This window comes from Tyto alba, unplaced genomic scaffold, assembly GCF_018691265.1.
Source record: "Tyto alba isolate M040663 unplaced genomic scaffold, T.alba_DEE_v4.0 Super-Scaffold_6, whole genome shotgun sequence".
NCBI classification, from domain to species: domain Eukaryota; kingdom Metazoa; phylum Chordata; class Aves; order Strigiformes; family Tytonidae; genus Tyto; species Tyto alba.
In genome coordinates this window covers 31,080,936-31,107,623 of record NW_024881327.1, presented here as the reverse complement: position 1 = coordinate 31,107,623, position 26,688 = coordinate 31,080,936, and the positions used below count along the sequence as shown (strand labels likewise).

General features: G+C 39.2%; 2 protein-coding genes across 2 annotated transcripts in view; one reads left to right on the top strand and one right to left on the bottom strand.

Annotated features, from left to right (window-relative positions):
- Positions 1–26,688, bottom strand: part of LOC122154880 (translation initiation factor IF-2-like) — a 44,226-nt gene that overhangs the window by 8,699 nt on the left and 8,839 nt on the right. Inside the window, exons 4-5 of the mRNA XM_042807885.1 lie at positions 26,453–26,484; positions 22,158–22,285 (exon numbers count right to left, since the gene is read on the bottom strand). Coding sequence (XP_042663819.1) covers positions 22,158–22,285; positions 26,453–26,484 — 160 coding nt within the window. The remainder of the gene's footprint in view (positions 1–22,157; positions 22,286–26,452; positions 26,485–26,688) is intronic.
- Positions 1,223–21,369, top strand: PGM2 (phosphoglucomutase 2). The gene is made up of 14 exons (XM_032998966.2): positions 1,223–1,368; positions 5,901–6,068; positions 6,952–7,058; positions 7,406–7,490; positions 8,756–8,839; positions 10,134–10,327; positions 11,484–11,673; positions 12,372–12,469; positions 15,318–15,498; positions 15,612–15,705; positions 16,577–16,706; positions 19,231–19,420; positions 20,056–20,189; positions 20,972–21,369. Exons 1-14 carry the CDS (start codon positions 1,297–1,299, stop codon positions 21,072–21,074), a joined length of 1,830 nt encoding a protein of 609 aa, XP_032854857.1. The 5' UTR covers positions 1,223–1,296; the 3' UTR covers positions 21,075–21,369.

Genomic DNA, 26,688 nt, shown 5'->3' with positions numbered 1-26,688 from the left:
GTATTCACAAATAAATGAAAAGCATTCTTCAATATGAATAGTATATTCACGATACTGAACAAACTCTTTTTAGGAATGGGAATTTTAGCCCCCAGTAGTGGAAATGGGGTTAGCTGACTTCTCACAGCACTGAACAGGAATCATCCAGGATTCTCTCTGAAGGGGCCATGATGTGAGGCTGGGCTGCTTGCATGCTCACGCAGAATTAGCAGAAGTAGAGCACTGTGGCTGTGACTTCCATAAATAAATTCCTATGGTTGACTTATTGGCAATTAGAAGAGAAACAGAAGTCATGTTAAGTTCTGAAGTTTGAGACTAAACACAAAAAAAAAAAAAAAAAAAAAAAAAAAGAACAGAGAACAGTTATAGGTCAGTTCACTGAAATATCCCCCCCTGCATGCCAGAATTCCAGCTTGTTCTGGAGTGTACAGGCCAGAGCAACAGAGGAGGAAAGCTGGACACTGAATTTCTCTGTCCTCTTTCCCTCTTTGCCTCCAGGTGAATGCAATCTGTTCGTGTTTATATTATGGGAAGATTTGGCTACATTGTTGCCAAAACCCAGACATGGCTAAAAACTTTTCTTGGGTCCTTGGTTTTGTCCTTTTTATGCTATCACATTACAAACAGTAAAGAGTACATAAAAATACCACCTATGATTCTAACGCTTAAAGTTTTAAGCCACCTACTTAAATGACTCTATGTATTTTGCTTATAATGTTTATCTCAAATTAGGGTTCTTCTGAGATCATCCTTCAGCTATATTGACTTTGAAAAGAAATTTAAGCATCTGTAGTCCAACGCCCATGAAAAGTCATGCTTTTAAAAACCAGCGTTGGTTTTCTTCTGCCAGCCACGCCGAGCAGGAGGCAGCAGCTTGAGAAGCGCGAACAAGCTGTGCTATTTATCGCGTTTCATGCCGCTACTGTTCGGGAAGGCCGCCCCGGGCTCCTCCCGTGCCCTCATCAGATAAAATCATTAAAAACCCCACTGTTGGCCACACACACACCCTCCCCACAGCCCACCAAGTCCCGCAGGCCGGCTACAGCTCCCCAGCCCCAGCCCCGGCCCCGGCGGGGGGCGGAGGTGGGGCGGCCCGGCCCTGACCGCGGCCTGGGCCTGGGCCCGGGCCCGGGGCGGAGGCGGGGCGGCCCGGCCCTGACCGCGGCCTGGGCCTGGGCCCGGGCCCGGGGCGGAGGCGGGGCGGCCCGGCCCGGCCCTGACCGCGGCCCGGGCGGGCGGAGCGGGGGCGCTCCGGAAGAGGGAAGCAGCGGGAAGGAGCGGGGCGGCGGTAGCGACATGGCAGCGCGGAGCTCCGCCGGGGATGCCGCGCTCCGCCGCGCAGCCGAGCAGTGGTTGCTGTGGGATAAGGTGAGGGGCGGGGGGGGGGGCGTCCCGGACACGCAGGGGCTGGGTGGGGGAAGCGATGGGGCCGCGGGCTGGTGAGGTGCCGTCTTTTAAACTGTGCCAGCGCTTGTTGCGGTGCAGGCACTCGTCAGCCCTTTTCCCTCAGCTCCCGCAGCCCTCTGGCAGAGGGGGTGCGCTCCCCCGCCCCCCCCATCCGGCGCCTGGCAGAGCAGCCCCCGCTCCCCGTTAGAAACCCGTCTGTTTGGTCTCTAAGTATCATCGCTCCTTCTAGCTCTCAGCTACATCGAATTTCTTTTTTTTTTTTTTTTTTTTTTTAAAGGGCCTGTATTGTTCCTAACCGCTTCTGTTGTAGGGGCAGCTGATAGACTTCAATTATTAAGAGTCAGAATACATTGCTGTGTTGTCTGTCTCTCAACGTTAAAAATCTCCAGATACCTCCATATTTTTGTTTATTAGAATACTGTTTCCAAAAGACATGTGGGCTCACTTCAAAACTGCTGGGAAATGCAGAATCTGTCCTCCTTTTTCTGGTAGTGTCATGCAGCGTCATGTCACTGTTAATAAAATAACTGCTGAATCTTCAGTATTGTCTGTTTTCATGGGTTTTCTTTCCTTTTCCTGCTATTGCTTAGGAACACTTTAGCATGTGTTATTTCCCTTCCTGTTAAGATGCTTAAACATCCTACGTCTTATCTTTGTGTCTTCAGTTTTGTCCTCGATGACACTATATGCAAAAGTAAAATCTTCTGCGTATTTCTATATTTCACATGTCTAAAGAAATGTCTTGCTGTAGTGCTGTTCTGGAAACGCTTCTGTACTTCCTTGCTGCTGCAGTTCCCACTGAGATGCAGGCCTGTATTCAGTATATGTGGTTTGTATATTTTTTTGTCCATGTATATGACATTTATTCATTTGGCTGCATTGGAACACACTGGCCATTGCCCCCCCTTTGGTCACTTCAATGACTGCCCTGGGTTCAGCACCATCCGGTGCTCTCTGGGTTTTGTGCAACCTACATATTTATTTGGTAAGGGGCCTTCTGCTTATTTCAAGATCTTCAATGAAAACATAAAATAATTATGGTTTTAGTAGTCTTTACAGCTTTTAAAGGACATCGTTAGGAGTATCCCAAATTTGTTGTGATTCTTCATTAAAGATCATTTGAAAGATTGACTGATCAGTTAGCCAGCTCTGTTTTTATTAATGATAACACAGTGCCAAACAGGCCCTTCTTTCAGAAATGCTACTGTATCACATCAAGTGACAATAAGATTTAGTGTATTTTTTTTTCTTTCCTGTTTAATTGATTTTGGGAAAACAGTCTGGTTTTAAAGGGCCTGTTACTTCTATAACTTCCTCTATTAACATTATTTATATTCCCATATTTTGTGTAATCATCTCATTTTTAACTGGTTATTCCAATTATTTTCTGAAACCCTCTGGAAATCTAATACACCATCCTTTATAGTATCTTTACTTTTGAAAGGTTAGCTCTTTGTTAACAGTTGTGTCTCTGACTCACTAATAATTGATTGGTGTTCAATACCCATTGCTGATTGCTCAAAAAAAGATGAGCTATTTTTATTTCTCTGGGAGGTCTTACGTGTTTGTATTGAGTAACAGAAGAATCCAATATAACCCTTGTCTGTTTACTCTGATATTAAAAAAAAAAAAAAGTTCCTTTTGACGTAAAGAGATAGGTTAATATTTAATGATGATATGCTGCACATTTCTTACAAATAATAGTATGGAAGAGCAAGCCCTTATGGCTGAAGACAGTCCTGCAGACTTAATAGGAAGCTTCTATCTAGATGGCAATTACTGAGCTTGTTACCAGGTGGTTTTTGTCACTGCGTTCATTATAATAGTATCATATTTTAAATTATTTCTATTATCAATCATAAGATTATGGATAGAAGGTAGCTTCTGGCTTTGTTAAAAATAAAACCTGTATTGTCAATACTGTCCCTCTCCTCTAAAACCTTGAACCTCTCTGGGGCCTTCCTGTAATCTATATTAAAGTAAGTAACTCAAGGGCTGCCAGGTGATGGTTAAGCAAACTGCACTATGGGATATTAACTCCATATTAAACCACCTGCCACTGCATTCACAGAAATCAGTATTCTCATACTCGCATCTGGTTTTATTCGAGAGTAGAAGAAATGTAACCTGAGAGAACCAAGAAGGAAGGAAAAAAACAGCACTTCATCCTTAAGATACAAATGGGTACTTCTTCAGTAGAAATGCTGTGAAGATCTGGTTTTGGCTTTTCCTTCTGTTTAAAAAAAAGTTTAGGTTTTTTCCTTATCTGTATACAATGGCATCATAATGTTTCTAAAATTGAAACTAAATGGGAACAGTGCAGATTCTTAGGAAAATATAACCATAAACAATTGTAACAGTAATTCTGGAAAAATTCCAGGCCTAGCTTTTACCATTGCTTTAGGGTGGGAGTGGGAGGCAGCACACTGGGAAACAACCCAAACAACTAAACTCATGCAATCAAGTTTTCTCCAGCAAATGATACTCCAAGACTCAGGCAGCCACCTGGATAAACACGATCATTTAACCAGACCCAAAAAACTGGAGGAACACTGTAGTTTCACAGTAGATACCAAACCTGACAAATTGCTCTAACAACAATAACAAATAAAAATCTTCTTGGTTGTGAGAGCTACAGTATGCTCCTAGGGTCCAGCTGCCCTTCTGTATCAGTATTACCGCTTCTAGTCTGTCCAACTTGTATCCAAATGTGTGCAGCACCTACCTAAAGAGATGCTTGTTTCAGTGGTAAGAGACAACTCCTGTGCACAAGGATCATGCAGGAGCAAAAACCGGTGACTAGGCAGTGTACAGAGCCTGATGCAAAAGGTGTTGTTCAGGCTTTACCTACAAGACATAGGCCTGATATTGCACCAGAAAGTTCAGATCAACTTTTAAACAGTCTAAACTCAGAATAGTTATGCTGACCTATATTATTCTATAGCAACATAGAATTATATTTATTCTTACAATTATATAACTACTCTATAATAATACAGAATTATATCAAGCCTCCTGCAAGGAAGTGTCAGTTACAATGTTCTTGGACCAGTAAATTGGTAATTCTTGAACTGGAAATCAGTAATTCTGGGGTATCTAATTGCTTATTGCACCTAGGAAACTTGATTTTTTTTTTCCTTTAGTTTATTCTGCATTATATAGTTTGCTCATTAGCACCAAAGGCTCTTTAGCTTTTTGTGTATTTATTTAAACTGTGGTGTTTGTCCTGCAGCAGTGGGTGCACAGGTCAGTGATTAGGGCATCCAGACCCAGGTCTCAGTTTGGTGTGCAGAATGCTTACACTTTCGTATGCAAACTCACTCACATGCCTACTACTGTGCATGTTCTGCAGTATCTTCTGGAGCTGCAGAAAATAAATTTTTTTGCTTACGATAATATGCTTTCCCTTGCTGTAAGCATACCTAGGTCATCTAAGAAATACTTAAGTCTGTGGCTTTTATGAGGTCATTTGGTTGGCTAGAAATCAAAGCCTGTGTCCATTTGGAAATAATAATCTTTGTACTCCAGTGTAATGCATGTGTAATCATGCGGTGAGTAACCTGTGGAGTATGCCACCTCTCCAGATAACCCTGTTGCCTAGTGTCTGGAGTGTGCCATCTGTCCTGATGGCTCATCAGTTTTCAAGAAATCAAATACTAAACTTCACAAATCCCATGTTGTTGAGATTGAGATGTTGGGGCGTATTGGACTTTACTAACTCCTACATTTGGAAACAAAGAGAGTTGATAACAACAAAGAGTCAAGACAATATACTGAGAAAAGCAGCAAAACTTAGAAACTCCTCCCTGTTTGCAAGCAGTCTGACAGCCTTTCTGTCGCCACTCTGCACAGTCATTTTATTTAAGAATTCAGCTGTAGTTGCTAAGCTTTCATCCTGAGGGTTGTGCTTATTTTTACAAGCATTACCTGCAAGTATATTGCAAATTGTCATCTTTATCTTCTGACCAGTCTGCTTAGTTTTGCTGCTGCCTCTGGTCTTCGCCAGCCTTGGGACAAGGTTATTATTTTTTTTTAAAACTCTACTTACTGTGCTATGGAAAATACTTCCTAATCATCAGCTTAACTTACTGTCTTGTATGTTTAGAGTAGTTCTTGTGTTGTGATGACAGAAATTCTCTGAGCTGTAAAGGTGCTTTTCTTGTATGCTTTTGTTTTGCTTTTAAAAACAGAAAATATTAAAATAGACATTTGGGAAATCTTTTCACTTCCCAAAATGTGATATATACACTACTGTCAAGGCAGCATGTTCACTTGAGAAGATAAATCTAAAATAAGTAATACTTGAGATTGTCCTGACTTAACATTGGGAAGGTGTAGCAGGAGTTCTGGTGTTCTTGAAGTGGTGTGCAATGTTTTGATACTGACATAACCCAGTGCTCAGAGTCAGAAAGTCAGTTCTGTTAATAAGCTTAAGGGTATTAAAAACAAACAAACAAAACCTTTTCTAGAATACCTGAATTTTGTGTTAACAGAATCCAAAAACTTCTGCAATAGTGAAACAACTGGTTGCTGAAGGAAATGATGGAGAATTGCGGAAATACTTTGGCTCGCGGATGGAGTTTGGCACAGCGGGGCTCAGAGCTGCCATGGGAGCAGGGATTTCCCACATGAATGACTTAACTATTATCCAAACAACCCAGGTACTATGTTCAGCACTTTATCTCAATTAACTGGTTGTATATATGAACAAAGAGCCTAATTTATGACAAGCAAATGGGTATTTTATGGAAGTACAAGTTTTTTACTATTCCTCCAGTTTTCAGAAATATTTTGAATTATAATTATTAGCTGAGTGCTGATTTCTGGAAACAGGCAAGAGATAAGCTATTAAGCCATTAAAATAAGTTATTTTCTGTATTTGATTTGCAATTGAATTTATACACAGCTACAGTTAAGCTCAAGTGGATCAGTTAGTGCTGATGTAAGAACTACAAAAAACCCTCAAAATAGCCAGAATTTGGCTAAGCTTTGTGTATGTTGGACATAAACGTACATAAATGCAGTGAAGCTGTATATATGCATATAGGTCCTAAAGTACATCTACCTGGGAGGAGCTTAAAAAAAATCCCAAAACTTTAAATTACTGCAGCCTGGAGTGGTAGTGTGTCATGTCTTAAACAGGTGTCATTATTAAGGATGAGATTTAGTTAAAAAACTGAAAGAATTCAGTTTAAAAACTGAAATATTGGCCAGCTGTTCTTTTCTTCATTGGAGACCTAACACAGCTAAATCATTTCTCAAGATCTGCAATTCAGACTTAATCGTGTTAACTGTTTCTTTCTGGAGTTGGTTCTGATTTTTGAAAAGTACTTAAATGCTGTCCAGCTTCCCTATATTGATTTGAAGGTTTCTGATATTTCTTGGTGTTTACTGGTCCTAGACAAACTGAATCCCAATCCGGTTCAGTGAGATGTTATGTGCACTCACCTTTCTAAGATGTCAACATCTTAGCAATCATCTTAATGCAATGATAAATTAAATATTAAGATTGGGTTAATGAGGTGTATTTGTTGTTGTCTTCAGGGATTTTGCAGATACCTTGAGAAGAATTTCAGTGACCTGAAAAAGAGAGGAGTTGTGATTGGTTTTGATGCTCGTGCCCATCTTTCCAGCGGAGGTAGTAGCAAAAGGTACTTCTTCATTTTTAAGTATTGTAGATGTCTTATGTGATCCATAATGGTTTTATATCTGCTTCAACAGTGTTTTCTCCTTCCGTAGAGTGAATTAAGGTGAGTAATTTATAGTATTTTTTTATTCTGTTAATGTCAAAGCAGTTCTTAGAGTTGTGCTTTGTCTGTTGGGAATAGTGAAGGAATACATTTAAATTTGGTCTGTATAATAATTTGGTGTTTATTTACGTGGGGTTTTGTTTGTTTTTTCTTTAAATTGGAGCACAGAGGGGAGAAGCTGTGAATTCTAGGAATCTAACTCATGAGAAAATGAATATATTTCCTAGGCATCTTTTCTTCCTGCTTAGGTTTGCAAGACTTGCTGCTAATACCTTCATCAGTCAAGGAGTTCCAGTTTACCTGTTCTCTGACATAACACCAACTCCTTTTGTGGTAGGTTTCTCTACTGTATCTTTTTATATAAACACAAAGTCTGTCAGATATCGTGCGTTACTTACATTAAGAAAAACTAGACAAACCACTTCTTACTTTTCAAGGTCTACCTGCAGTTAGTCTTATGCTTATTTATCCCTATTTAGTTTACAGCATCTACAGTAAAAGAAGGAAGAAGCTTAGTGGAATATCAGTGAGATGTGTTTCTATTAATTCCTGCTTTCAGGCAGATTTCTTGTAGAAGACATCTAAGTTTCTAGATTGTTGTGGAGTCTGAAGTCTGAAACATATACACACACCTAGTTTGGGGATTTTTGGTTGTTTGGGTTTTGATTATTTTTTTCTTTTTGGGTTATTGAATCCAAAGTAGCCTTTTGAGTAGCAGGTTGCTGGAGTGCAGCAATGTTATGTCGGGAGGATTGTCTGCATTTTCACCATCGGATCACTAGGTGTCAGTCCTCTAGAGCAATAAAGAAAATTCCTACATTTGCACTGAAAGCATCAGCTTCTCTGGATACTTAGCTGCTTCAGTGAGTGCTGCGAATAGAACATAGTGGGATGAAGACGTTGTAGGCAGCATTCTTGTACTGATACAAAGTTTTGTAGATTTAGGGTCAAATTCTTCACAGTGCAGCTTAAAGCAGTGTTGCAAGAACTGCAGTTGATTGCATTTGCTATTAAATAAAGACCCAGGAGTAAACTCGAACCGGATGTGTGGTCACCAACAATGCTTTATTTTTAATTCACTCCATCTGTTTTGGACTAATTTATGAGAGCTTTCTCCAAAGCAATTATCTTCTGAACCATGATGGAGTAGTTGCTCCATGGGCTGCTCTCAAAAGTTAGTATCGATGAGACTGCTCCAGTTGTAATTCTCTACCCTGTGCAGACTTCTGTCATTACCCCAACAGACTTTGCACCCTTAAAGACCTCAGGTACCTCAAGTCATTCTACAGTAGGCAATACTTGCATTCAGTTTCCTTCTATAAAAAGGAACCTCTACTCTAGAGATTCACGAAGTGTCTGAAACAATATTAAGGATATAGAAATGGGAAAATGAAGAAGAAAAAGCAAGGACTAAGGTTGTACCATGTGGGGTCCAGTGGAACAAGTACTACTTAGCTTCTGCTCTAGAGAGTCAGTCTGTAGGAATCACATCTTGGCTTTCTTTTTGTTCAGCTGTATGGAAGTATTGCACATGCATGAGAATAAATAATATATAATGTTTTGCACATTATACTTCAGATCACTTTCTCTTGTTACAGCCATACACAGTAACTCATCTGAAGCTTTGTGCTGGAATTATGGTTACGGCTTCCCATAATCCAAAGCAAGATAATGGTTACAAGGTATTTCTATATAATCTATTTTCTGGCTTTTTTGAAACCATTTTTTTCCACGTAGAGACACTAATACTATCGTGTATAGTTCCTATCATGGTATACACCAAATTGATATTTTGATCTCTTCTAGATGTATGTATTTGAAGCTAGTAGTGTGTTATAACATAATTTGAAACTTAGCTTTAAAAAGCAGAAAGATAAGTAATACCATTGCATACTTTGGAACACTTTAAAATATTAACTGACCTCTTTTCAAAAGCATTAATAATTTCTCCAATTCATGATTTAAAAAGATCTCTTTAGTTTTACAAATCCAGAGTATTAAAAATACGTGAAACCTAATGAGTTGCTTGTACAAAACATTTTGAATAAATTCCATTAATGTATTGAAGTATATTTTTCTTTTGCAAAGTGACACAGTTATTAATGTGACTTTTTTCTATGACAAAAATCTGCTTTCCACTGAAAAAAAACATGGCTGAGATGCCTGTCTGCCAGTTATCCCATAGCTGGACTAGTCATCTACAGACTGTTTCCAAAATACAAAAATGGAAGTTGGGAGATCTTTTTTCTCTTCTCAATATGAAAACAAGGCATTAGCAGAGATGATTTCATGCTGTCTCTCCGTCCAGAACTTCATTGGGCTACATATGTACATGGCCCAGATGCTGTTAGGTATCTTTCCTTAAACTTGTGGTCTGTAAACCATCAGTAGAAGGAAGTGTGCAAATAACTGCCAAAAAGGGAAACCTAAGCATACCTCTTCCTGGATATGTAAACAGTCAATAAAAAGACGACTACTACAAGTAATGAATTTCTTGAAAATTAATTGAATTTGTGCTTGCTGTTGTGACAACACTGCTGCTGTAGTTTTTGTGCCTTTCTCCTTAATTTTTTTTTTGGTGGTAAATGTGTTTTTGGTTTTGCACGCTTTTTTCCTCTTAAGATTCATATATATCATGATTAAAGGTAAAAATATGGAAGAAAGTATATGAAATAGCATGGGTAAATTGTCAATCCAAAGGCTCCCAATCTTCTCAATAAATGAGCTGGGTGTTGTTTTGTGTTTCATTATGAATTTTGATATTTTCTCATAAAATTAAACATCTTTCCTTACAGAACAAAAGTGGGATGTGAGAGGAAACATTAAGCATATTAACAGGGGAATACTCTGGGTATACTTAAGCCTAATTTACTGTTATACTCTACCAAATGTAGTGCACTTTAGCCAACAAAAAAATAACAAAGCTATCCTACAATATTAATGACCAAATATTCGCTTACTCTATTTATTATTTAGGTTTACTGGGAAAATGGTGCTCAGATCATTTCCCCTCATGACAAAGGAATTTCTCAGGCTATTGAGGAGAACCAAGAGCCGTGGCCTCAGGCTTGGGATGACAAACTGATTGACAGCAGCCTGCTACTTCATGATCCATATGCCACGGTTAATAAGGAGTATTTCAAAGACATACAGAAACAGTGCTTTCACAGGTAACCAATCTTAACTCCATTAAGAATGCGGGATTTTCCATCTAGAATGTCAGCAGGACAGTTTAAGTTGATGGAAGTCAGGGCGGCCGTGATCCTGCCAGGATCCAGTTCTGTCTGTGCCTTCTTGTAATCTTTTGTGGGAGCACTGGCAGCTGTGTGGTAACACGGTGAGCCAGTTCATAAAGCTGGTCTCGCAGAAGTCTAACTCAGCAAAGTAATCAATTAGTTTCTGTCGTCTTCCTGTAGTCACATGATGATGTATCGACCAAATGCCACGGCAAGACTGCGGCTGTCTTGTGCAGCTGGGGGTGAGCTGACACTGGTGGTCCAACAGCCTTAAAATGGGCTTCTAAGAGAGGTGAACCAGGCTGTTAAGCCAGTTGTGGAAGAAGGAGGTCTTGGCTCTGTCATTTTAGTCTTGTGTGTGCTCCTGGTAGCCTTGGGAGCCTTGCATAAGCCTATTCCTGTCACTTGCTCAGTAAAAACTTTACTCAACAAAATCAAGTGGAGGTTTCTCTTTGTGATTAACAAGTAGAATCAGCTTATAGATTAGATGAGCAGCAACCTGCTAGATCTGCTTATTTATATCAAAATTTTAACCACAAGTAGCCATGTTCTTACTCTCGCTAAAAACAAAGCCAGAATTACTAGAAAGTTGGGGATATATGAGAAATTATGCTGCTTTTTCAGAATAGGAGTTAATGTCTCCTTAGGACTTTGCATGCCTTTAGATATGTTCTACACTTTCAGTAATATACTTCATAAACATGAGCGTGCTCAAATGAGGCATGCTGCTCTCAGTTCACTGTGTTCAGAGTCTTTGGAGCTGGTTTAAATGCCAGAGTTGAGGATGAAGGGTCTTATTAGTCAGTTGTATTTATTTTCTACTCACCTCCTTTAGGGTGCATGGAGTGTACTATCTTTCTTATTTCAGAGATTTGCACATACCAGCACAATAGATACCAAGAGTGACTCATATTGCTGAAAAATTAGGCTAAGCCAATTTGTAAGCCATTGCCTTTAAAATCTGATTTTCTTTAATTTATAATTTTAACAGTGATATAGGACACTGAGTCGTATCTGTTTCCAACAGTAGTTAATTTTGTGCAGAATCTCCTTCCATATCCAAGTTTACCGTTAATCTGTTTTATTTCAGGAATATAAACAAGGAAACAAATCTGAAATTTGTTCATACTTCTGTGCATGGCGTAGGTCATAAATTTGTGCAGCTGGCCTTCAAGGCATTTGACCTTAGCCCTCCTTGTGCCGTTCCGGAGCAGAAAGATCCTGATCCAGAATTTCCCACAGTGAAGTATCCAAATCCAGAAGAAGGCAAAGGTGTTCTGGTAAATAGATGGTTTTTTAATAGTTGCAGTGTCTTTCAAACAGTGTTTCCCTTCTGCCAGTAGTCATGGCTATAGATATTTGCTGAAGGTCTATTTTGTGTCTGTTTTCATAGTCTGATGTTTAGCAAATTGTTGGTTGGTGTCCTTTCACTGAAATTTCTAACTCTTTTTGAACTAGTCAGGTAATGATTAGCTATAACTTTAAACAACTTTGTTCTGTGCTCTAACAGAATGGGCAGCATCTGCATGTAGAACAAAGTGATGCAGTTCCTTTTACAAAATAAAATAATAATAAAAAAATCTTCAGTATTGGTTTTGGAAAGTTTCTGCAATTTGCATCTGAAATACAAGGACTAAACTGTTCTGATATGACACCAGGAGGAGGCAGGGGAAGTCCTGACAGGTGGTTAGAATTTCTGCTCCAAATACTTCTGCCACACTTTGTTATTGAAGGATCCTGTTGAATCCAAGTAGTATTTGAGTTGGGCTGCAGAAGTGGAATGGTTTAGGTGAAGTTAAAATATCCTGGCTGTGCTCTACTGCTGCCAGGCTTGACACTTATTTTTTGTAGAGACACATCATGATTTTGGGTGTTTGAGATCAAATAAATTGGTAAAATTGTTAAAAACCTATAAATAAAGTGATAATATTATTTGGGAGTACTAACACTCATATGGTCTTGCTTACCACTTTTCTAGACATTGTCTTTTGCTTTGGCTGAAAAAGATGGGGCAAAAATAATTTTAGCAAATGATCCTGATGCTGATCGACTTGCAGTGGCAGAGAAACAAGAGAGGTATGGTAATTAAGAAATGCAAACCATTTATATTTTTTACTTAAAGGCTAGGCTCATTTGGGGGATTCTTGCTAGCTGTGCTGCAGCGGAAGACAGAATAGTCACAGGAGTTGTTTTGGGACTGAAAAGACATAGAAATGTGAGAGGACTGTATGAAGCAGACCACAGTGGGGGCAGTAAATGAAATAATGGTTAATATTGGACACTGTACAGAAAGCTGAATAAATATTTGACACTTGCTGTGCTTGAGACATGCACAGAAGCACTTGAATTGTGATTGTGCTATACCTTTTCAAAGGTAGGTTTTCAGTTAGAAAATTTTCACATAAGACTGTATTCTTTCATACTGTATTTCTTAAATAATAACTTCAATATTTAGGAGAACTTTTATAGTTCCCTGATAATCTCAGGAATCAGGAACATTCCTCTTCTTTAATATGAGTTCCTTCTTTCTCAAATGCTGTTAGACCAGACATTTTACTAATCATTTACTAATCACTCAGTTCCCCACTTCCATGCATAATGTTACGTACCTGAATTTCACCTTAAGCTCTGTCAGTGTTTTGTAGTTCTCAGTATAGTCATTTGTACTCTCACCTTTAAGGACTAGCTATACATGCATTATTTATCTGTGTATACCCCGTCAAAGAATGGGATTACAAAAGGCAAACTTGCTCAAACAGGGGCTTCTCAAATTTTTCATATCATAGAATGGTTTGGGCTGGGAGGGACCTTAATGATCGTCCAGCTCCAGCCCCCTGCCATAGGCAGGGACACCTGCCACCTGACCAGGTTGCTCAAAGCCCCGTCCAGCCTGGCCTTGAGCCCTGCCAGGGAGGGGGCAGCCACAGCTGCTCTGGGCACCCTGTGCCACTGGCTCACCACCCTCACAGGAAAGAATTTCATCCTTATCTCATCTAAATCTACCCTCTTTCAGTTTAAAGGCATTACCCCTTGCCCTATCACTACATGCCCTTGTAAAAAGTCCCTCTTCAGTTTTCTTGTAGGCCCCCTTTGAGTACTAGAAGGCTGCTATAAGGTCTCCCCCAGAGCCTTCTCTTCTCTATAAGCTTCACATTCTATAGTGTTCTGACCCAATATTGCCATCCCCTTATTTCATGCCCCCTGATATCCTGTACTTCTACAGTTGTTTGCATTGCTGTATTCTGGTTATATTTGATGAATGAAAAGAAGCTAAAATACTGCGCTTGGTATCATATTTACAAATAGTGGTGTTTCTCTTTTATATACCCTGATAAAGCAGAAACTAATCTGAGAAGTTAGAAACCATAAATCTTTAGTAAAAGTAAACTTCAAGGTTTTCAGCTCAGAAAGGAACAGAACAAGAATCTGATGCTGGGCCAGGAGCAGAAATAGTGTAAATTAATTCCCTGTGCATGAGAGGCAGAAGAGGCATATAAAATCATGGCAATAGTTCTTGGTACCCAAGGGATGAGATGGGCACCTGCTGGATGTCCTCAGTGATTATGAATGACACAAATATTTGAACCTGTATCAGTTTACATGAATTCGAAAACCCAGTAAAAGGAGACAGTGCAAATATCCATTTTGCTCATCAGAAATTCTCTTTTGGTCTTGTAGCAGCTTCAAAGGTGACAGTGTTTTATTTGGGGTTTTGAGGCTTTTTTTTAACTCATTAGCCTCACACCATGAATTAAGGAAGCTTCTCTGCCTTTAGAAATAGAATGGGCTAATTAGCACTCTGCTGTATCTTGGGCAGTGTTTGCTGGAATATCCTTATTTTAATGTTTTTGGCCTGTGCCAGCCTCGATTGGGAATTCAGCGTTGAGGAAAAAGCATTAAAAGCTTCAGTTTGTGATAGTTATAATGAGTTAAAACAAGAACGCAAAATCACTCGTGTTTTTTGTCTAAAAACTTACGGCTATCAGACTTTGAGAGGGGGTGTTAGTTTATTGTATTTATTGCCATTGAGAGCACAGTGCTCTCATTCTGCTACCTCTTTGCTAATTCTTTAGCCAGCCTTAGTTGTCTGCTAACTTTCAGTCCTGCGTGCTCCTCTCCGATTTCTGCTGTAGCTGTTCATACACTAATCAAATACAGGCTTCTACAGTATCTGTACTTCTTCTTTGATAGAAACTCCTGCTAGAGCACACTCAGCACTCTTACACTAAGTTGTCGCTGTGCATTGCTTTGTGCCTGTTGGCATCAATAAATGCAGGAGACGGAGTCTACTTCTCTTTCACAACAGGTACCGTTTGTGTAGGTCTTGATTTTTGTCAGTTTGGCAGTGTCTTTGTCCCCTTTTGTGACTGGGAATTTTTGGGCAATTTTGACATCTATTTTCCCCTTTTTCCTTCAATATTTCTTGTTGTAGCAACGCATCAAATGTTATTCTTTATTAACCTGTTTGAGATTTTTTCCAGTCTTCCTCAAAGACCAATTGGTGTATTTGTGATTAAATAAAAGGTATTTATCACCGAGTCAGCTAAAAATACGGATCACTTGAGAGTTGTAATTTCGTGTCTCTGTGCTTGTCTTAATAATTGATTTTATAATTTGTCTGCTGAATATGTTTGTTTTACTTAAATTATGCTGGAAATATCACTGTTTCGTCTTTGGATAAACTCAAAAGCTGGTACGTATGATGGAGGAGGAAGGTAACCACTTCAGAATTCTTTGTGGGAGGAATTTTTTTGTTTGTTCCTAATAAATACATGATATCTTTTTACTGTTACTTGAAACTCAGATGCAGTGGTTTTATTTGCTAGTGTCCATGCATGGAAGAACAAGCAGATTTTTTTTTTTTTTCCAGTATTACCCTTTGAATTCATACACTTTCTATTATTTATTTTTTTCTCCCATCCAGTGGTGAATGGAAGGTATTTTCTGGAAATGAGCTGGGAGCTCTTTTAGGCTGGTGGATCTTCACTTGCTGGAAAAATCACAATAGGGATACTCGTGCCATTAAAGATGTCTACATGTTATCCAGTACTGTTTCTTCAAAAATCCTGAGAGCAATTGCATTGAAGGAAGGTTTCCATTTTGAGGTAAGCTGTTACATGTTATTCCATGTTCTTTTATTCCCTTACCTACACAGTGTTGTATCTTTGTAAAACACTGCTTTTATTTTTAATGCCTTTTTTCCTCCTCACTGCTGTAGGAGACACTGACAGGTTTCAAGTGGATGGGCAACCGTGCCAAACAGCTCATGGACCAGGGAAAAGCTGTTCTTTTTGCATTTGAGGAGGCTATAGGTAAGAAACAGGATATTATGTTCTAGTGTCCTGTAAAATAGTGAAAGTAGCAGTGTTGCAAAAAATGGCAATTTAAAGGTTCCCTCAACACAATGGGTGTATTTCCAGTGAGTAATCAATATCATCCATTTGGATGATTGATAGTTTTAATCGTTTGTATCTCTGCTTAGCATGGAGTATGATTATGTGAGCTAGGTGTATATATCTTCAGTAGCATCGCTATGTAGACTTGGACTGCAAGTTCTGCACAAGCTATTTAAAAAAAAAACAAACAAACATGCTTTTCAGACTTCAAGTTGAGTTTGTTTAGCTGACAGTTTTAAGCTAAGTTTAAATGTGAATAAAATGAAGTAGAAGCTCCCCCAACTTATACTTGTGAACTGGAAAGCTATGAATAAAAGCTATGAATTCGTGAGAAGGAAATTGTAAAGCTATAATGATATTTCTTGAGAATCTCAATACCTGAAAACCAGAGAAAATGCAACTAATTTCACAGATAATTATCAGTGTTACCATATGCTACCATGTAAGGGTAATCACATTTGAGACAAAGTGCTATATTTGCATTGTTCCTGCAGTGTGGCATTTCTCTTTCATGAGAGTTCCAAAAGTACTTGGGAGCATCTGGCACTGATACATTACAAATCTGTCTCTATCTTGAAATTCCATTAAATACCTTGCTTATCAAAATTAACACTGATTAGAAGATAAAATTTTTCCAGTTTTGGTTTAACTTCAAAATGTCTGTACTACGGTAATGTACATTTCTTCTTTGAAAGATGTTGGTTTGATTAACTTCCCTCCCTCCCCTTCTATTTTATCTTACTTCTTCATTAAAATATATCAAATATATATAATTTTCTTTGTTTAGGGTATATGTGCTGTCCTGCTGTTCTGGATAAAGACGGTGTCAGTGCAGCTGTTATAACAGCGGAGATGGCTAGCTTTTTGGCAGCCAGGAACTTGACTTTGTCTCAGCAGCTGAAAGCTGTCTATGATGAGTGAGTTCAATTATAATTGTTTAACTTTCAGGTTTTCTTCATTCCACATGCCAGTGTTAATAGGTACTCAATAGCAATCTATAATAGATGAAGAAAGAAAAATTGGGTACTTGTACTATTGTACATTTCTGTGTTAATAGTAATCTTCTAGAAAGCGCTCCTGCCTCATGGGCATGAATATATTTATGACTTCATGTTGTGTCATTTTAAGGTATTTTAAAAATAATACTATTACTTTACCAATTCCCTATTAGTTAATGAGATTTTGAGGTGGTTTTGCTTGCTTGTCTGGAGGGTTTCTCCCTTTTGGGAAGTTCTCTTTGGTCCTTTCACTGGAGATTGGCCTAGTTTTTGGCCAGCACTACTGCTATGTTGTAGAGATCATAGTGCCTCGTGTTGCTTAGCTCTGGCATATTTGTGCTATTCACAGATGAGAGCTTGCTTCTGTCCCACTTGCAGGGCTACTTGTGATTAAATTAATTCTAGTTGCCTCTAGAGAAAGGCTTTTTATTATTTTATTCTGTCTTTTTTTTGGTAGTATCTGTTGGGTGTTTTTTGGCTCCTGAATACTGAGACTTGAGCTGATTGTGCAGAATTGTTGTGACTGTTGGGCCATAACTATTAGCTATATGCAGCTGGGTATCTCTCTAAGAGCTTTTAATATGAGGCATTACTTTTCATTTGTTCTTGTTTAATGTGTTCAAAGACCTACAGAAATCAATAGCAAAGATGGCTATTGGATTTCGTGGGGCAGGGAATGTTTTTTGTGGAGGTTTTGGGTGGTTTGTTTTAAAGGAGGGAAGTGCACAGGCTGACAGATACTCTCCAACTCTTCATGTCACATAGACACTAACAAAGGAGTGGTGGAACCTGCAAAGAGATTCATGGAAAACTCCAGCCTTTGTGCTTCTTGTCCTTCAATCTCTCATTTGCATGCAGCACTAGCCATGCTTGTTTCATCTGCTGTTTAGGAAGGAATCAAGTGGCAAAGACTTGCACACTGCATAAATAAATTGTGGAATTCATCAGCTATTGTACATGGCAAAAGTAAACAGTAATATAAATGCATGGAAGAGGAATTAATGCCTACATCTGCAAATATAGCATCTGATATGAGAATTCCCTTAATTACTAGTAGCTGGAAGTGTATATTCAAAGAATTATTCTTCTCTGGCTCATGCTTTTGTTGTTTTTTTGGGTTTTGGGTTTTTTTTTGTTTTTTTTTTTTGAATACTCATTCAGTAAATACCTGCTTCAGGTTGCCCTCAGAAACAGAATATTTACCTGAGTGGAACTCAGCTGTGCCACAGCGCAACTGTGTACATAGTCACCGAAGAGGAGAGCTTATTTATCATAAAAGCAGTCTGTAGATGCACCTCAAAGTAAGATGTCACTGCAGATAGTCACTGTCTGTGGACAAGCTACAGATACTGGGAAGGATACAAATCTGCCTTATTAAATCAGTGCTTCATAACTGGAACTGGGGGGGGGGTGGGTGTCCTATTTTATTTTGGGGAGTTATTTTGTATGTGTGTGTTTTGTTTCCTTGTGGCTAGTACAGAGTTGCGGTTTTCTACTCCTTACTACTTTATTCTTCATCAGATTTGTCTTGTGAGTTCCTGTTGAAACAGAAGAAACTCTGATCTGTATTTTGGAGGTATAGAAGGGGGATCTGTTCTCAAAGAAGTAAATGAAGATCAGGAAAAGGACAGTCTTAGCAGGCTCATCACTTCTTTCAAATACAGGATAGATTTTGTAAATTCCCTTGCTGGACTCTTAACACTGATTTAAAAACTACTGACCTTCAGATGTCCATTTTGATATAAACATGACTCTATTTAAGGAACCTTTCACGTTTCTAGGATGAACACCCTAGTACTAACGGAAGATTCTGCTCTTCAGATTTTCCCTGGCACCAAGGATACTCATCAAGTGTTGATCTTTAGTAAGAGGTCACTTAAACAACCAGTCCAGGCTTGTATGCTTTGCACTAACATGCTGTTTTGAAAAGCTGGTGTTAGTAGGTCATTTGTCTTTGATGCAGATTCTGTATCATATTACCTGGCAGCAAACAGATCAGGTAAAGAGGCAACGTTTGGAACAGTTGGGTTTAGTAGAAACACTTTAATGGGAGAGCAGCTTCTAACGTGTGATTGAAAAAAAATTGTCTGGAAATTGTTTTACTCAGAAAAGGTCAGCTGGAATCCAGTCAAAGAAGCTATTTAGATGTAGTCTGTTCTCTTCCTGTGGTGGTTAGATCTCTTTTTCTTCTGGTTTATCAGTAAACTTTCTATTTTTTAATCATTCAAAGGAAGAGATGACTGTACAAAAGTTTCTTTTAAAGTATGTAAACCAGGACAATTAAGCTGTTGAGGCCCTTTTTAAAACTTTAAGGGGGTGAACTGATGCTACAGTTGGGTGACCATGAGTACAGATTCTTGCTTTATAGAAGGCTATATAATGTGTATGGTGTGCAACCCTAAGAACACTGCTTCTTCTGTTCATTCATATTGTGTCTTCACAGATATGGCTTCCATATTACCAAAGCTTCATATTTCATCTGCCATGATCCTAAAGTTATTCAACAGCTTTTTGACAACCTTAGAAATTTTGATGGAAAAAACACATACCCAAAATCTTGTGGTAGATTTAAAGTTTCTGGAATAAGGGATCTAACTACTGGTTATGACAGCAGCCAGCCAGATCAAAAGGCTGTAAGTGTATTTTTTAAATTAAATAAGTTTATATATGCACATATAAAAAAATATGGAGAAACGCTCTAAACATTGTGTTACATCCTAACTCTTAAAAATAAATTAGATTGGGGTTGATTGTTTTGTCTTGGTGGACGGAAATTAAGGTTGGGGGAGGGGAGTGGGCTTGCAGTTTTTTGTTTGGTTTTGTGTTGTTTTTTTCTCTCCAAGATGACAGTCTGTAAAGAGAGGTAGGAGGATCCTGCTGTCTTGCTACAGCAATCTTCAATTATTTTCTTGTAAGTTAAACTGTCTACTGAGATGTGGCTTTGGGTTCTTTAGTTTTCCACAATCCATGTTTTCTTTTCCTCCTGGGAGATGCCACCACAGAGCAATTTCTATTTGCAGTAAAAATGTTGACTAGACTCAAAACAAGTTACCTAGCAGCAATGTACTGCTACCAGATTCTAGGCTGAGGGTAAGGCTGTAATTTGCCTCTTGTAGTCTCAAAACCACAGAGATGAAGAAAACAGAACAAAGCTTAATTCTAGCTGATCCTTTAGTTATATTGTATGACATCATCATGGGTTTTGTCTTGAATTCAATATATAGAGCCATTTTCCAAGCTTCTAAAAAATTATTCTTACTATTTCTAGATACTTCCCACTAGTAAAAGTAGCCAAATGATAACATTCACTTTTGCTAATGGAGGAGTGGCCACAATGAGAACCAGTGGGACGGAACCAAAGATCAAATACTATTCTGAACTTTGTGCACCTCCTGGAAACAGGTATTGTCACTTACAGCAGTAAAGCGTGTGTAATGGGGGCTGTGGGGCTTTTTGGTATTGTTTTGGTGGGTAAGGGGCTCTCTGTGATCAAATAACATGACTACAGTCATTACTTTAGCATGTATATTTGCATAAAGCTTCAATTCTGCAAAATTTGTTGATATATTCTTGTCCCTGGAAGTCGTTTGAACTTGGTTTCACATTCAGTAAAAGCAATATCAAGCAAAACATTCTGCCTTAAATGAAAGTAGATATATTCACTCTTTTTACATACGTAGTTGCTTTAAATTTATATAACTATGTATAAAGTGTTCTAATATATTTAAAACCCTTTTATGTTAAGTAACTATATCATTGACTGATTGCCTTGAAAATCATATAGTTTTAAAGATAAGCAATTATTAACTTATGTAATGAAAATAATGCATTCTCACAGATGAAAATTAATCTGGAAATACTATTACAAGTATAAAAGTTACATTTCTAATCACATACACTTAGTAGTGGAAGTGTAGTCTGAACTCAGACTAGCTGTTCTGTTTTAGATTATATTGTGGGTTTATGCTTCCACATAGTCTTAAGTGCCTTCATGCATATCTGTCAGAAGTGAACATCAGTGTATTACCATAAGAAATCAAGTGTATATATACTCTTAGCATTAATAGAAGTTCGTTGAAAACAATGCAACAGACATAAAAATTACTCAGACTCAAAATGTGCTTTTTAGCATTGTGAGACACTGTGACACTGTTTTCTGTATTTTTGTGGATTTTCTTTCTCAGTGATGTTGAGCAACTGAAGAAGGAACTAGATGAATTGGTCAACGCTCTTGAAAAACACTTCTTTCAACCAGAAAAAAATAATCTTCAACGAAAGACTGAGTAAAATAGAAAAATTACTACCTTAATTGTTTTTTGCAGCATTAGAAGTGCATTATTTAAGAAGTAAGGATTCTTAGGACCAAACATTCATGAACTCAGACTAAAAAGACTTCTGCTTTTATTAAGAGTTATTCTGGAAACTCTTGGATCTAGTATCTTACTTTGGAAGGAAAGTACCTTTACCCTTAAGGGACCAAAAAACCCCAATCAGTTGAACTAAAAGTTTATGAACTAAAGTTGACTACAAATGTATTTCAATCAAAACTTGTTTTAATTAAATATTATAAGTAATATCCTGATTTCTGAAACGCAGCCTGTTTTGTGGATAATTTTATTTCTTGTGTGTGTGTGCATTCTGATAATAATATGCAACTTTATTTAGGTTTAGCTTTGCGAAGCAAGTTCTTCTATTAACAGGAAGTACTGAAAGCCTGTTGTGAGACTTTGACAAACATGGGGCAAATATTTCAGAAATAGTGATCCTTGGAGATTTTGGCCCAAATAAACAAGAAAGTCACAGTGAATTTGCTGAAGATCTATTTGCTGTGGGACTATACATCATATACCAGGCTAGAGACACTAAGTGTACTAAACTGCCTTTTTAATACCATGAGCATATGAAGATAATGTATCTACATATACAGCACTTTTCTGCTGCCTCATTGAACTAAGCATAATTAGTTCAATGCATATCCCAGTCTCAGAGCCTGTCATACTGTATGCTGCTGTGACTCAATGCAGAACTCTTCATGTCTAATTTAGAGCAGAAGTTTCCATTTTATTGCATGCTGTTGTCTGCACTTGCAGAGCCTGAGAGGGTTATTTGGAGGTTACCAGCTGACTTTAATACCAGGGGTTTCTGCATTTTCAGTAGCTTTACCAGCCCCAGTCCTTCTTGGATAAAGAAACCTCTTTGCCAGAATTACTTCTGGTATCCCATGGAGAATGACTAGTTGCCAGATTGAACATAGATCAAATTTAGCAAATTATTCATAAAAGGACAAACTTGCCATTCCATCCCCAGTAAATACGAGCTTACCTCGTTAGCTGAGATGGTAAGCAAAGAGCACCGGATGCCTGCTTTTACCTTACAGACTTCAGAGTTATCACTGGAGGACACAAGGAGTAGTCCCTGCATTCTCTGGCTGTCACGTCAGTTTTTCTTGGCTGTGCAGAGTCAAAGGCAGCATCTGAATCATTCGTATTGAGGTCCATCTGTGTGGCATAGAAAATTAACTATAAGATAAAGTAATAAGAAGGGTACTGAGGAAACAAGAGTGTGCTGTTAATCAAATCCTAGTCCTTTAGAGCAGAAAGCTAAAAAGATAGGTTATTAGTTTGTGCAGAAAGTGCTGTTTGACACCCTCCACTTCTCTGTTTCCATTTCTCTTACATTAAACCAAAGATGAGACAGGTTTTTATTTATATATGTTTTTTTGGTGCCTTGAATAATGAAGTCCATACTCCTAAATAGGACCCTAGGTGCTACTGAACGTAGTAATAACTGTGAAGGGAATCTCAGTATTGACTTCAGTGCAATCAGCTTTGTCACACTGTGTGAAATTTCAGCACATATCAACTCCCACTGTCCTTTCCTTCTGAAAATAAAAGCTAAGGACAAATTAAAAGCTTAAAATAAATACACAGCATTTTAGCCTTCTTTTAATGCATGTTAAGTATGCTAAACCAGTACCTTTGGCATGTTGTAAATCTGAACTGATTCTCAAAAGGAAAGTAGAACTTTTTAAGACACTGAAACAGACCACCAGTCCCTTCCTATGCAACCTTGTGGCAAAACAGTCTATTAATCAGTTTGTTTGGGTTTTTTTTTTCTGATTAAAGAAACATTTTTTTCATAAATATGAAGCAACATTACCAGTCTTTTAAAATTTGGGGTTTTGTCATCTTATTTTTGTCCCTGGAAGTATTTTGAGAGTTCCAAGTCCAACTCATGTCTTACCATCTATAACTGAGATGGGAAGAGATTTCAAGACCATCCATAAGAAGAGGCATGAAAACAAGGAACTATTATTATTAAGGAATTAAATTGACAACTTTAGATTTTGACATAGTCCAAATCTGAAGTACTTCTCAACAGTAGATGTTCCCTTGTTCTATTTCCTCTGCTTCCTCAGTACATGTGATGCTAGATCTGAGGATCTGCTGCCCGAGACCTGGAATAATAGGTGTGTGGTACAAGTTTGTGAGACCAGAGTATGAAATGTTGCTGATACATCACAGAAAAAAGCTTGCACCTGGGTCTTTGAGGTTTCTCTGATAAGTTTCAATGTGGCAAGATGCAAGAAGAGAAATTAAGCAGGAACCTTATCAACTGCTCCCTAACCCTTCTATTGCAGAGGTTCCTCTTTTCTTCTTTCCCTGCCCCACAGCATGAGGTCCTGCTTTACTTTATTTATGAAGAGGCAGCAGGGAGATGTGAAAAGAAGCAGGTAAGGGGGAAGATTAAATTAAGATAGCATGTGGAGGTTGTGCACTCCTGTATTCGAGTAGGAGACCAAAGCTGAAATGAAATCACTCCCATGTGCTATTGCTCTTTTACACACTGATTGTAAGAAAAGAGCAGGAGGATGGGAAGCAGAATGGAAAATTTGGGCACCTGATTCTCCTAACTTGACCTTAATTTGTTCCCTCTTCCATTCCCAGTAAGAGCCTTTCTATGTGGAACATCTTCCCTTGAAGGAATGCTGTCTTTTGTGTGTGCGGGATAATAGTTGATGTAGGGTGTCATGTTCAGCTACACCATTGGTTCTGGCAGAACAAGTAAAAGGATGAAGCTTGCGGAGGAAATGGAATCTGGTTTGGTAACTGTAAATTATGACTTGTGAACATACCTTTTATAAATGCAAAACTTTAAAGCTTTATTATCCTCCCATAAGTCAAATTCTCTATCCTTGTTATTTTCAATACAACTTGAAGGTTGTACCAGTTGTGCAGGTGGGTACAGGGAAGGAACCTCTGGGGCAGCTCAAGGAATTTCTGAGCATCATGATGGGAGGGATGCATGTGCTATTCGTATTCAGCTATGACTTGTTTCTTCAAGGAGTAGCACTTTTTATGTGGTGGCATTGGGCTTTTTGGCTTCTGGGTAGTTATCTACTGTAACCTGGTACCAGTCTGTCGCTACCAGCCTGGCACATACACTACTGAATGTCCATGCCTGTGTCCAGCTTGATGTCAGGTTGGGGGGAGGAGGGAGAGACACAGGCACATGGTCCCCAGAACAGAGTAAGGGGCCATATTTCAAGGTACTGGCTACATAAGAAGTGGAAGGGTGAATGTTGGGCCTGTACCTGAATTTCACTCGTGGTGGAGTTGAACATGTGGCTTGTGACTTAGCCACAGGTCACCCTTGCAAAACATGGTTTCTCATACTGCATTGCAGACTGAACTTCAAAGCAAATAGCTTTCCACAAGCTACCAACCCTGTGGCTGGCCAGGCCAGCTGTGTTACTCAGCTGGTGAGATCCCCAGATGTGTGGTGCCCCAAGCTGGAGAGCACAGACAGAAGAACGGGTCTGCAGGAGGCAGGCTGGATCAGTGCCTTCAATTTGGGCACTGATGAGCTATACCTGGGGCAGGGGAAGCTTTGTGAATCTGTACAAACCTGTGGCCCTGGGCTTCATCAGGGGAGGTGATTCTCCACCCCCACTCTGCTCTGGTGAGACCCCAGCTGGAGTACTGCATCCAGCTGTAGGGTCTTCAGCACAAGACAGACGGGGGCCTGTTAGAGGAGGTCCAGAGGAGGGCCACAAAAATGATCAGAGGGCTGGAACACCTTCCCTATGAAGAAAGGCTGAGAGAGTTGGAGCTGTTCAGCCTGGAGAACAGAGGGCTTCAGGGACATCTCACTGCAGCCTTTCAATATATAAAGGGTGCTTATGACACACAGAAAGACACTTTTTACCAGGGATTGTAGTGACAGGACAAGGGGTAACAGTTTTAAACTGAAGGAGGGTAGATTTAGATTAGATGCAAGGAGGAAATTCTTTACTGTGAGTGTGGTGAGCCAGTGGCACAGGTTGCCCAGAGAAGCTGTGGCTGCCCCCTCCCTGGAAGGGTTCAAGGCCAGGTTGGACGGGGCTTTGAGCAACCTGGTCTAGTGGAAGGTGTCCCTGCTCAGTGCAGGATAGCTGGACTAGGTGATCTTTAAAAGGTCCCTTCCAACCCAAATCATTCCATTATTCTGTTTATTTTCATTTATAGTATGGGAGATCTCACATTTCTTTTGTTACAGAATGTGGTAAAGGATGCTTTACTGAAATCATGGGGAAGGTCTGAAGACAGTAGGGTTACAGGTCCTGAATTTTTTTTATTATTTTCTGTATTTATCTGAACATCTCCACAGGCTAGAGAGGCATGTGTATTTTACATCTGCCTCTATATACTAAGCCTGGATCTGGACTGTGTTAATGTTTCCTCTCTCTAGGAAAGCCGTCCATGTTCAGCCTTGGCCAGAGTCTGCCAAGGTGCTTCACATTTGAGGGATGCTAAGGAGAATTGGAAGGCCTGGTCTACCCCTCAGGTTCCTGTGACAGGCTTGGTTTCTGCTGGGCTGTTGCCATTATTGTGGATCATCTATAGGCATTAATTACTACTCCTGACCTACTTGGAAAACTCCTAGAGATGTCATCTCTCCTAGGAGCAGGCAGCCCCTGGTAGTGCTGGGGTGGAGGAGTGGCTGCCTGGCTGGTTCTGCTAACATGCTAATAGTAGGGCCATGATGATGTTGCTGCCCCTATTGTCACTGTCTGCACCATTCTCCTTGTTCAGACATTTAGACCTCCTCATCCCTCTCTCATCTTCCACCTCACTGATCCCCTAAACTGGTTACCTCTATCAGGTAGTGGTTCATCAAGACTGTGATTTATTGTCATCAGGCTGAGAACCCTTTTCTTTAGGTTATACAGAAGGTCTTATGAAGCTGATGAATATGGTATAAAGCAAGACAGAAGGGCCTTTATAGCCATACCACAAAGGCCTATGAGAGATTGCATGCTCTACACTGAGTAGATGCACTTGGAGAACTCTGCAAGTATTTTAGAAGTCTGGCAGCAGGGTCAGCAATGAGCTAACATATACTAAGGCATCCTTAAGATGGTTTTAGAGCATCCTCAGAAACTGTACAGATATGGTCAAGATCATATCTGTATCATTCTGCCTTTCCAGGGACAAGGAATTTACTTGCTCCATTCCCTGCTCTGTTCCAAACAGGAGTTCCCAACTTTGGTGGGCAGGGGTGGGATGGGGTGGGTGGGTGTGTACGACAAAAAAACCATACACAGTGGTTTATTAAGCTGATTGAACAATTACAACAAACTACAGAATTACAAGATGAAGCTTGTTGCTAGAGTATTTACTAACCTTGTCTTGCATCAGAGAAAGAGGATGCAGAACTGAAATAAAGAACCAAAACAAAGGCAGTAAGAGTACACCAAAGAGAGAAGTTAGTATTGCGAGTTGGAATGGGTGTTAAGCTACAGCTTCTTCCTAGCTAGTCTAATTCCTCCATCAAAGTGTTGTGTAAGATAATGAAGAAAATTTAGAGATGATTAGTACCAGGACAGACATTAAAAACAACAGACAAATGTAATTTGTGA